Raw genomic sequence first — 13,389 nt, 5'->3', positions numbered from 1 at the left:
AAAAAAAAAAAAAAAAAAAAGGTAATTTGTGTTTTGCTCATCTCCAAAGAGTTTCAACGCATCTCAAAGTGAATATTTCATGGAATGTAGGGAGGAGGGACTATGGAACACTGGAGTATGTCAACTTTCAGCAAAGCATCCTTTTCATAAAACAGTTTCAGGATGTGCTAGCAGGACATGTGTCCCTGGGAATGATACCCAAAACACAACATCAGCCATATCATTTTGGGAACTGAAAGGTGTTAATTCTGACTCATTCTTACAGTATCAAAGATAGTTTAGTTGTTTAAGAGAATTATACAGAAGTTGAACATTCAGAGTTGAGGAAGAAAAACAAAACCTGCCAGTGCAGCCTTACTAAGTTCAAAATGCACTAGATGAAACTGATTATGTGTGTGTTATGAAGAAAATCATGTTACTTTGTCACAATAGCTTGAAATTAATTTGCACAGTAAATTTTTATTATGATGTTTCCTGACCTGTGAGGGCCTGATTAGCGGTAATGTGTGGTAACCTATGAAGATGAGTAACTTCCTAAGAATGTGTGTTAGCATGAAACAAATATGTATAAATACACACATTGGCGTACCAGTGACTGCACATAGGTATTTGTAAAGAATGAATGTATAGTTTTGTGTGAATGCATGGGGCATAGTACTCATGAAGTGCCAGTAGAAACACTGAAAGGATGATGGACAAGTGACATACTGAGACAGTGTTTCAGATATAAATCCCATGTCATTTAAGAGTGGTTAAAAATTTTATTTTAGTTCTGTAAAGTCAAGTTTAAATAAATTAAAAATATTAAGCTTTTTAATACTTGCTCTGCTTTAGAAGTGTATACAATAATCTGTTATTAAAAGTAAAATGCTTACAGTATAAAAAATGGGTTGTTAAACAGAAAGCCTATTCTGTTTAACAGTTCTGTGTCTGAGGCAATATGGATTTTTCCTTAAAACTAGAACACTTACATAGATTATTTTGGTGGGTTTGGCTTTGGTTTTTTTTTTTTTTTTTTCTTTTTCTTCTAGAGGGAGGGAAGGGTTGTTTGTTGATTTGTTTTTGTTTTTTTTTTTTTGTTATGTGGATTGGTATTGTAAAGAATGCTGCACTTATTCCAGAATGAATGTCTTGTCAAAAATGTATCAAATTCTTGTTAAAAACAAATCCTCATTATTCAAATGCATGGAAATAGATTACCCTTATTAGTTTTTCAGCTTAGTTTGCCTGGATAGGAATATAATTGAGATCTTTCAAAATGTCATGTACAGAATTCAGCCCTGTCACTTCCATGTGTTATGATTTTCAGGTTGGCTTGAAAATGATCCTTCTGGCCATCAAAAGATCTATTGAAATGTTGTAGGATTTCATAATTCCAAAATGTAAAAGCAAAACGGTGTAAAAGCTGCACTTATACTATTCTTATAGTGTAATAATACAGAAAAGACAGGTCAGTTAGAAAAAGCCACCATAGAAGCATAGTGTCATTGCTGTTCTCTGGACTAATCCTGTTACATCCTTTGTGGGACTGAGAAATAGCACCTTACAATTCTAGACTTGATGGTCCTATGTCTAATTTGTTATCATGATATCTGTAGAACATCTCATGTACTATATTTATTTAGGTGTTTAAATTAAGTTTGAAGTGTCTCTAAGAAAATTGTGCTGCAGCATAGCCATCAGACAAGAATATTTCACTTTTATCTTAATTCCCCACTGTAAACTAGTAATCTAGAAATAAGAGAAATGAGATGACATATTTTAGTATTTAAGTTCTTGTAATATTTGATCAATTTCTGGTTGTTTGCAATTTACAAAAAAATATTTTATCTGTTTAACTACTCAGTTTAACAGGAAACCAACAGTATTACAAAAATTTTTAGGGAACTATATGCTAAACCAAGTTTTATTATTTGCAAATTTCTTTCTCTGTCTGCATTCAGAATAGAAATAAAATTGCAGTTTTGTTATAAAGGTGTGTGAGAGAACCTGAAAGAGATATTACTTACACAACAGAAACAAAAAATTGTTGAGGTCAAAACTGACCCTGGAGACCACTTAGTCCAAATTCCTGCTCAAAGCACAGTCAACAGGAGCAGGTTGCCCAGGGTCATGTCACATCAAGTTTTGACTGGCATTAAGGATGGAGGCTCCACAACTTCTCTGGGCAATCTGCTTCAGTGTTTGACTGTTCCTACAATAAAAAAGTTTGGGTTTATATTTAAATAGAATTTCTTACATTTCAATTTGTAATTTTTACCTTTTTTTCACTGGATACCACTGAAAAGGGTCTAGATCTGTCTTTTTTACTTTCCCTCTCTGTTTTAGTTATTTGTATTCATTCATCAGATTCCCCTGGGCCTTCTCCAGGCTAAACAGTCCCAGCTCTATCAAGTATCTTCTCATATAGCAGGTACTCTAATATCTTAATCATCTCCATGACTTCCTTCTTGGCCAATCATTTCATTGTTTCTTATTCTAAGTTAATTTTATTTACTATCCTCCACTTCTTCTTGTGCAAGTTGACATAGTGCAATTCTTCTTTGAATAACGTAGTGTCATTCATAAGTGTCATTACTTAACTCTCCATCCACTTTGTAATTGGACAGTAGATAGACTAGGAATTTGTCTACATCTGCATGTCATGCTGATCAATGTTATACAATTATACTGTGTGTTCTTGTTCATTGTGTATTTGTACACCTCTGTTGATCCTTGTCTTCCAGACTGAAGAATAACTTCACATAATATAAGGAATAAATTATAATACTAATAATGTTTTAAGTGTTTCATTGATATAATCTTATAAATATCAGAAACATTTAAACTAAAACACCATAGATTTCATTCTTAGGATTTGAATTTTTGAGTGTGTAAATCTTGGTCTTCTAATCATTAGAAGAGCCCTTTGAGGAAAAGTCTGCTGGATTGAAGTGATGAGAATTAAGGCTGAGATTTTCTTATTGTTGTAACTTACTGTCATCCATCTTCCTGCTAAGTGTAATTTTTTTTGTGGTCCACTGCTTCTAGTCCTCTTACATCCAACTTGTGTAACTGCTAATTGAACAATGTTGGTGCAAAATACTTTAGTGAAACTGTAGTCTATAAATCAACAGATAGGAGCTTTGTGACTATTTGGAAAGGTAACTCATGTTTGGAAGGGTAGCTCATGTTTGGCAGGTGTAGCTCATGTTACATCTATTCAGCTATTAAATCTATTTCATGCTGGCATAGATAAGTAACAGTGGGCTAGAAAAAATCCTAGGTTTACTAACCCTGAATAGGAGGAAATAATGTAAATTAACTAGTTACTGAGTTCCTGATAGGTTCAGTACTAGTATTTTTCCTTGACTAAACATTCAGAAAATAACAAAGGAGCAAGCAGTTGGCACAGATATTAGTTACCACATCTATTCAAGACTTTCTCAAGAAAAGTATTATCCATAAGGATACCTAATTGAAACAAAACAGCTATTATATATTACTGTTAGTCAAATGAGTCTGAGTAAACTGCAAAAAGTACTGTCTACCAATAACGTTTTGATGCTGAACAGTAAATACTGAGAAGCAGCTCAGAACTTGAACCAGTACCTATTGAAACTGTTATTATATGTTATTTTATTATGTTAAATGATTTTATTAATAAAGTAGCAAGTGATAAAATTGCATCTATGTGTGATATTGCAAGCAATTAATCTTAAATGATACAAGTCAGTATCCCACACATAAGAAGGTGTGACATCTAAACTCAGCTATCTAATCTGGACTTGGTTTGGACTTTATGGTATTTTATTTACATTTAGCAAAGGCAGCAACTTCTAATAACAGTTTTCAAGGACTTATGAGTAGATTATCAGGAAGATCCATCCAGGCTTTTCACAGTGGTGCCTAGCAGGAAGCGAAAAGACCACAGGTAAAAACTGAAAACCGCTCAGGATGGAAAATGCTAACCTCTTTAAACAAGCCGCTCCACTTTGTGTCTGTAGAAGCTTTTTTACTATGTGGACAAAAAAGTAGTGGAATAGATTATCCAGAGAATTTATGTAGTCTCCATCCTTGGAGGTTTTCAAAACTAACTGGTTAAAGTCCAGGGCAACCTGGTCTGGTCATGTAGATGCTTTGAGCAGGAGACTGGTCTAGAGATCTCATAATGTCTCTTCTCCATAAACTGAGAAAGGTAGCAGAAAAACAATTTATATCAAAATAAAGTTAGTAGCTAGTTAAAATAACAATTGTCAATAAAGCCCTAATAGAGTCCTAGTAGTTTCAAAAATAAATGAATATCTTGTGTCAAGACCAAAAGCTTTTCACAGTGTGTGAAGTTTTCTATAATGTAGCAGTATGAGCAAGGCAGTTTAGAATAGATCACAAGCTTAAGGGCAAACTACAGGTCTTAGTTTTTCAAATGAGTGGCAAGGAAATGCACTTCTGTAAACAGGAATAATGCATAAACCCTCTGTATATGAAAAGCCCATTTGAATGCATTTAAAGAACAGAATCTGGGCATTAGCCTTCCTCTGTTTAGCTTAGGAATGCATTTTTCCAGCGGGAATGTAACTGAAATCCAGGTCTCAGGTTAACAGTCCAAAAATATGAAGTGGCTGAAGAAGTTTACATACTGACTTTGGACTGAGGCTGAAGAGCTGACACAGCAGACTAAAAAGAAGCCTTATGAAGTTTTCCTTTTAGAAAAGTATCTTCCTTTGTTTTAAATAATAGTCACAGGCTGTAGATGCATTGCTGCCTGTATAAAAGTAAAATGACTAAAATGCATTTTCAGTGTATACTTTTGTTTATGTTGTGTAATCACAATATGATTGTACTGACTGACTGTATAAACAACTGAGAATGGATATAGCTGTATGATTCCCCCTGCATTTTCAATATAAATAGATATGGTTTCTAAATCAAAGCAGAATGCTATCAAAAAATTCTCACCAGGAGAGTTCATTTACATAAGCTAAAAAACTTCATTATTATGGTGAAATATTATGTAGTTGTAGAGTCTAATTTAAAATAACTATTAGCAATTTTGTGATTGTTATGTCTAGGTTGTATTTAAGCTCTTAATTCCTTTGCATAAAACAGGTGAAACAGAAGTTTTTCAGAAAAAGATCATCAAAAGAAAATTCAATCAGCATTTGTTCTTCTTTTCCCCAACATTATTAGTAGAAGCTATTAAATGCTTTCGAAGTTCAATTTCTGCAAAAAATTAATGTGGCACTTTCCCAGGGTTATATTTTATAATTTTCACATAAAAATATCAATATCTATAAATACTAACTTACTGCACATGCTATGGCCCATGCACTACTCAACATTTATATGCAGATTTCTTACTGAAGTTATTTGTATCTGCATGCATAGATTTAATTCAGTATAATTTTAAAAATTGTTTTCTTAGAGGTTGTGTATCAAGTTTCAGCTCTGTGGAACTGAAAAAAAAAGTTCTCTCTTTTTTCTTTTAATGTTATTTTATGAAAAATAGTCAAGTAGCTGCTTGGAAGCAAAATGTAAATGAAGAATCAAAGCAGGAGGAATTTACTGTGCCTTAGGTGCTTCTGTAGATACTGCGTTTACCTTGAGATGATGGGTGAGCATCCTATGACTGCACGTGGTAGCAAGACAGGGAAACTTTTACACAGCTGTGGAGAGAGTACGTCCAGTACTTACATGGCACAAAAAGAAGGGAAGGTCTGGCAATCACTATTCACAGAGTAATCCAGTAATGTACTCAGAGTGCATATGCTAGCATGAAAGGAGAAAATATCATTACCCTTTAAGATGGGGTATGAAGATAGAAAATAAAGTGCTATTGAGAATTTACTGTTAAAAATGATGTGCAAACTATCTGATGATTTTTGAGGCAGCAGGGTGGGAACAACTGTCAGTAGTTCAGTTGACTTTGGAAAGTGTTCTATAGAGTATGATAAATTCTGTTTCTTCCTCTGTCTTGTCCTGGAAATTCTCTTTCTTGTTAGAGAACCTCTTTTTGAAAAACTGTCAAGATAGATGCAGAATGTGAGTGCCATTCTCCATTTGATCATGCCGTATCTTTGAATGGTGGAGTAAATGCTGGATTGTGATTTCCTCACACATGACATAATTAAAGTAAGAATTTATTGTGAGGAGCATTTTTCTCCAGTCTCTGCCATTTATCGTTGGCATTATTGTTTGCAGTGAGTTCCCTCATCACATGGTATGGCTACTGTTTTTGTTGCTGTACAGCTCTTCCATTTTGCTCAGGACTGTGCTTTCTGTTGAAATGTCCTTGTCAGACTTGTTTCTAAGTGCTATCATAACCTTTAGTGGGTGCAGAATTTTTCTCTGTAGCAACTAGTTTATCCTCAACAGTCCTTGGATGCTGTCATATAATGGCCTTTGTCTCAAGTACTCTAAGGTCAAGAGTAAGTGCTGTTTAGGATTATGCTTTCAGATAGATAGAATTTTTCCTTTAAAGAATAAAGTCATACATACATTCATTCTAAAAAGTGGATTTATGTATCATTGTCAGGTGAGACAAATATTGTTTGTTATGGAACTTTACAGAAAGATATTTTAGGATGTAATCATTTGTTAATGATAATAAATGTAGATTGATAAAATCCTAGTTTTACACCATTCCTCTCCAATTCATTCTGAAAAATTACAAAAAGAGAATTCTCTTACTCATATTTCTTCATTGTAGAAAAGTGTAGGAGACCTGGCATTGCACTTCAGGAAACTTATCCTCTTATTTCACCTACTTTCAAGTAGTGCTGTTTTGGAATGAATTGATTGCCAAAAGAATTAAATATTTTGGAGATAACAGATATTAGTAAAAATAGCCACATGAAGCATTATTACATTTTTATATCAGGAATCCTAGCAGATTTTTGTTTCCTCAATCAGTAAAGACTTTTTTTGTTGTTGTTGTTCATATGGTGATATACTAGTTCAAGTATATAGAAACAGACTTACAAAAGCTCTGAAGAAAATCTTGAGATACCAAGATATAGACCTGTATTTTGGATCTCTATCTCCCAGACTGGAATATCTGATTATCCTGTTCTGTCATGAGACACGCGCTATTTCTTGTTTGATTATTTTTCTAATTTCATCTGCAAGTTCTAAGAACTTCCTTAGAGTTTTACTCCACTGCAGATGCAAACAACATTCAGTTGTACATGTTTTCATTTTTCATCTAATGATCAAGGGTTGGATTTCCGATTTTATTTGTTAAAAGGAAGGGTCTGATATTCATTAAGGCTCTCCTAATGTTTTAACACCAAAATTTATGACTGCCAATAGACTTCCAAAAGGTCTGCATCTGCTATCTCTATCTTTGTGAAGCTGCGTCTTCTGACAGTTTCCAGTGAATTGGCTTCAGACTCTTATGGTAAGACTGCTAGTTGCATCACAAATTACTAATAACTTGAGTTATGTTTCTCCAACTTCTACGTGTTGACCTAGGACTTTTAATCCAAGTTAGTCTCAGTTTCTAACTTTAGTCTTTTCTTTCTGCATCAGTTGGAACATCATCAATAGTATGCAATCTATAAAAACTCTGCTGCTGTGGAATAAAACTTTGCTGTCTGATAAATACCTATAAATTCTGAATATCAATGGAAATTAAGCATATGTCATATTTTTGACCAGCAAACCCTTACCAAATTAAATTAACAGCACCAAGAGAGTTTCACAGTGTAGCATAGAAGTATTTTACTAGGGCAGGTCTAATGATATGTTAAATTCTCATAACAAGAATAGACCGTCGCAGAACTTTGACATGCTAGAATATAGTGTGGGATTGTGAATGTTACAGTCTACACAATACCAACTAAGCAAAATAAAGTATATTTGTATCTTGTTTTAGAACAGGTATTCTGAAAATGGTGTTATTTGCAGCTATGTTACTTGGATAAAAGTATTTTATGGCACTTGTACCATTTCTGTCATTACATACCTACATTTACATATATTTTACAAGGAATTCTTAGTTCACAACTTGCCAAATCTTGTACTGTATAATTTCTCACTCTGAACTTCCCTCTTTCATCTGTGGACATGTACGCACAGAACTACACATAGACATATGAAAAGCAGTCTTTCAAGAGCTGTTGTCAGGGATTAAGAAGTAGATGCTGTAGATTCCTTTTCACTATGATTTCCATTAACTTTTAAATAAAAAATATTATAGATCATTTACTAATCTCCTATGAGTTATTACTGTAACAAAAACTAAATGTAAATTGACAAAATACATTTGTATCATATTGTATGATTTAATTTTAAATGTTGTAATTCTTAGTCAGTTATCTAAATATTTCATAGTTATTTCTGTAAACTAGTAAGGGCAGCTATGCTTTGTTAGAACTTACCTCTTGAAGCAACATTTCAGGTGTTACACTTTCCATTTTTAAACGTTCTTCAATAAGAAAACTGCTTCCTGTCCCTTTCCCTGCGCTTGTATAAGCATATATACAGGGGCTTCACAAATATGTTAGGTTCCAAAGAGCACCGTGAAGAAATGACAGAGGGAAGACATATGTTGATATGTACATTTTAAAAAGTTTTAGAAGATAGGATAGTGGATGTTCATATTTTCTGCAGGAAGTGGTATTTTTCTTCACTTCTACCCCTGTAATAATGCTTTAAATATTCTGTAAGGGTTATGTCAGTTTAGCAAACAGGAAGCAGGGTAACTGTTTCCTTAATTATAAGAAGAGAGTTTTACATTTCAGTCTACCTAGTACAAGAAAAAAAATCTCTTCCATAAGAAGTTAGTGTGTTGCCTAATCTGATTGTCTGCTTCAACATGTTTCTTCTGACTTATAGCTCGTTTCTCTTTTTGTATTTTTGTTAACAGAAAGCTGACCTTGCAGTTGCACCATTGGCAATTACCTATGTTCGAGAGAAGGTCATCGACTTTTCCAAGCCCTTTATGACTCTTGGAATAAGTATTTTGTACCGCAAGCCCAATGGTACAAACCCCGGCGTCTTCTCCTTCCTGAATCCTCTCTCCCCTGATATCTGGATGTATATTCTGCTGGCTTACTTGGGTGTCAGTTGTGTGCTCTTTGTCATAGCCAGGTAACATGTCAACTTTTGTGATTTTTTTGGCAATTGTTATAATCTTTTTCTTACTAATAATTGTCAAAAGTCACAAAAATTTTCTTACTTTCATACTCTTATATTTTAACTTCATGATGTACAGAAGAATAATTAATGATGAGGGTTTTCACTATTAATTTTCTCCACCACCATACTAAGTCTCCAGTTTCTTATATCGCTACGTCCTAAGTGTGATAGGAAGCTGTCTCCTTTTATTTATAAATTTAGAGACAGTAGAAAGTTTACAAAATATCTTTTCCCAATTATGCTGTGTTCAAAAAGACAGGAGTTGACATATTTTAATTTGTTAGCCTGATTTCATTTGATGCATTACTGCTTAATCTCAAATTGAGTACTTAGCTGCCCATGTTAATCCTAGAGGTCAAAACTGGGTCTCTTCCTATTATAAAAAAAATCAATTAATGTAGATTAGTATCTTAGAAGGAAGGTAAGGTAAGTTTTTAACTGTGTGCTATATAAAATCCCTGAGATAATTCACATTGTTTAAAATCAGAGACTATTTGGAAGCAGGTTTAGTTGAGCTTTTGGAGTTAAGAAACTCTATACAACAATTGTTAAATTCTAAATTGATTTAATATATAGGGCTCTCTTTAGAGAAGGAAAAAAACATCTTTTGTCAAAAATTCCCATTATATTTACCTTTTCCGTTTTAAGCAATTAAGACTAACTCCAGATGCTCCCAGAAATAGTCTTACATGATATGACTTTTGTTGTGACAGCAAAAAAAAAAAAAAATCGAAACAGTAATTAGCAGTTCCCAGGGATGTAGTAGTCCTAGTAGTCACTTTAAAATATTTTTTAATCAAACACATGTTAATATCATCAGTTTTAATATCTTCAATAAGTTATTATTATTATATTTTACTTGATAATTCCATCTCAATTCAGCCTGAAGTTTTTTATTATATCATTCTGAAACAAATTATAATTTCATGTTTTTCTTTACCTATTGTGCTGTAGTTGATAGCAGGGCTCTCCATCCTTCTCTGATACTATCTGCTTCATTTTGGAGGAACTGTATTATTCTTCTGCTAAGGGGAAAGAAATATATTTAGAAACAGATTTAAAAGCAATCTAGCAAGATCGCCTGTACATGAGATATTGTAGTGATATAGATAACACTGAAACATATTTTGTAATTAGTGACTTCACTTATGTTTCTTCTTTAAAAATCTGCTTTTAAAAGCCACTTATATTGAAAGTTTCTTGAAAGAACAGTAGATTTTAGTGGACTATACAACCAGTGAGAAAATTAATTTCTGAGGTGTTTCTGTGATACAGATATTTCTTAAAGCAGAGTCAAGCACAAATCACAAATAATACTTTTTGAAACACCTCATGTAAAATGTTTGTATGTGTGTCCAAGAGTTATAAACCTATGGCTATCACTGAAGGGCTTTTTCAGCATGATGCACAGTGCTTTGGTAGACAGCTTCCAGTAATGTTAGTAAGAGTCACATGGCTGAGTTCCTACTCTGAAAATGTGTCTTTTCATATTTTGTAGGAAAGATATGTGTTCTTGAAGCCTTTTTTTTACTAAGCTATTAAGATACCTGATCTTACTACCAGAACTGGGAAAAGCTTTTTAAACAGAAGCACTACATGGTAGACCAATATAGCTAAACATTTTTCACTTATTTGTCTTTGTGATGAGCACCATAAGTTCCTTACACACTTGGAAGCATTGTCTTCATTGTAAAGCAAGATGAAATATGTTTTATACGGAGCAGAGGAGGGGTTTGGTTTTGGTTTTTTTTGTAGAGCTTTATAAAATACCTTTTTTGTATGCCTGTTTATATCAGCCTTCATATCTAAAGATGTTTAATAACACTTAATTGCCTAACCAAATATTGATATCAAATTTAGAAATAAAATATTTAGGACTATGTAAGACAATCTACAAATTTTATTCATAATGTGGAATGAATTAGTAGTATATAATAGCATTTTCTAATGCTATAGTTCATATAGGGAAACAGGTGTAAGCTAAATGTGAAATCTGCTGAATACTACAGACAGAAAAGAACATTATTCAAAAGTAAGGTTTTTGTGAACAGAATTCACAAAATGTATCCATCATTTAAAGGAAGATACTGCTAATTGAAGTGTGGTAGTGAAGAGGACTTTGCAGTATAGTGCTGACCATCTATTTTCAGTACAGATTATAAATTAGGTATTACACAGATGATGACGTATTTTTCAGTCCTGGTGTCATGAAACTCTTGGACTATATGTCACTAATTAAATAGGTTCCACCTAGAGTGTATTGCTAAGAAGATTTCTATTTCATAATGATCCTTCCATAATGAATGTTCAACTACCAGTGTTTCATAATAATTGACATGTTTCATAATAATGTGTACTTCTGTTTGGAGCAGTACTTAGTATGTCTTTTATATGATGTTTTGTAATTACATCAGAGTATGCAGTGTAGAATATTTGTTTTTAGATTTAAACTTCCCATTTTCTGTCAAATGTTTCATGATTTTATTGTTTTACCATTGTCTTCCAGACAGTGTTGGAATATAAGAGCTTGGTACAATGAAAATGAAAAGTACATTTCTTTTCATGGTGCTTGGATTTCACCCATTAATTAGTGGTATGGTCATATTTAGGTAAAGTTGAAGAAATCAGTAAAAGGTTTAAGAACCTTTGAGAGAGAATTGCTGAAAAGAGTAATATATTAGGCATAAGTGGGGAAAAAAAGTAACAAATCTTCATTAGTCTTTTCCTTTGTTTGTAGAAGCATTGGATCTTCCTTCCAATTTGACAACCAGATATAAAAAGCTTCAATCTTTTCATACACAACAAGACAAAAAGCTAGGAGGGAGATTGATTTGTTAGCTGTAGGGCTTTTCTATGTAATTTTCCTCGTGTAGTCCCCACCCAAAATGATGAGTTATGTATTTATGTAGGCATTACAGTTTTCACATTGTGATGCAAAAATGAGCATATGAATGAATATATATGTGTTCTGTGCTGTTTTTGTTATTTGTCATTCTGTGTGGGGAATTATAGTAGGCAGTGATTCCTTCATATATATGGAAACATAGATCTTGTTTGTTCTGTTTGTTGGATCTAAGTAGTTATGGTGGTCTCTGAAAGTTTCGTTCTTTGTCGTACTGATGACTGATAGATAAACCCAGTCTGCTCGACACTAAGCCTGTTGTTTTTCCGTAAACTGAGAAAGTCATCTAGCATTTTTTTTTCTCTTGTGGAAACAGTAATAGATCTGTTTCTGATTCTAGCTAGCAGTGTCTCTGTGTCACTGTTAGCAGTGTCTTCTGTCATCTAAAGTCTTGTAGCTTTCCAATTCCAGTATCTTCACTCTATGCCTCTGCCTTTACTTGTTTCTTCAATTTAGAATTCCAGTTAAATTCACAGTTAATATGTGATTAAAGGAACGAAGACTGGAATAAAGTGTGCAAACTCCTTTTTCTCTTCTGTCAAGCACACGATGTTTTCTGATCTATGTAATGAAAAATCTTGACTACTGGAATTTCATTTCATTTCTGTCTGTTGGTGCAAGCCATTGCTTCATTTCTGAGAAACATGCTGGTTTCTTACAGTGTTGTATACCAACTTTGTAGACGCATATTGTCCATTTTCCATTAGTCTATGTATATGAAACTGCCATGTTTGGTCTCTCAAAAATTGATGTATTGGTAACTTGAGGATACTTCTTATTCTGCGTAGGCAATATGAAGCAAATCAGTTTCATACTTTTAAAAAATGTTAAATACATTTGATTTTCATAGGTCTTTCAATATGTATGTTTTGAAACATCCATGTCTTCATGAATCTTTTCTGAAAACACAAGTTGGAGGCTGAGCTACTTAGAAGTTTTTTATGCAATCATTTTCCACCAGATTTACTGCATTTCAAGTTATTCCTTGCACATTGAAGTATTTCTCTGTGTAGTAAGGTCTGTTTGCTGTGAACATGTCTGTCTGTCATAAAGCACTTTCAAGTGACCTATCTTCATAACTGGAAGAGGTACACCTGCCTTAACATGATGCTTCACCTTTATGGATCAGCTGTGAAGCGGATAAAGTACCCTGGATAAAATGGTCCACTAATGAGCTCTTATGCTTCTTGTACTGACCTGTCTGGAGTATCACCAAATATTGTGTAAATATACATTAAATTGCCCTAACCGCTAATAAAAAACCATGGATTATCATTTTAAAGAGCTAGATTCACCTTTACTTGTACCACATTCTGTACATTAGGACATCCTGCTTTTTCTTCCCTTCAGCAGAATTTTCTATCCTA

At 33.4% G+C, this 13,389-nt stretch overlaps 1 protein-coding gene across 8 annotated transcripts in view; it reads left to right on the top strand.

Moving 5' to 3' along the window:
* Window positions 1-13,389, top strand: part of GRIK2 (glutamate ionotropic receptor kainate type subunit 2) — a 405,316-nt gene that overhangs the window by 253,484 nt on the left and 138,443 nt on the right. For 7 of the 8 annotated variants that reach the window (XM_065681155.1, XM_065681154.1, XM_065681157.1 and 4 more), the window contains one exon: window positions 8,849-9,072. In XM_065681155.1, coding sequence (XP_065537227.1) covers window positions 8,849-9,072 — 224 coding nt within the window. Of the gene's footprint in view, window positions 1-8,848; window positions 9,077-13,389 lie in introns of those variants that run through there. The other variant, XM_065681162.1, reaches the window with a different exon arrangement.

Source organism: Lathamus discolor, chromosome 5, assembly GCF_037157495.1.
Source record: "Lathamus discolor isolate bLatDis1 chromosome 5, bLatDis1.hap1, whole genome shotgun sequence".
NCBI lineage: Eukaryota > Metazoa > Chordata > Aves > Psittaciformes > Psittacidae > Lathamus > Lathamus discolor.
This window is presented reverse-complemented; position numbering and strand designations above follow the sequence as displayed.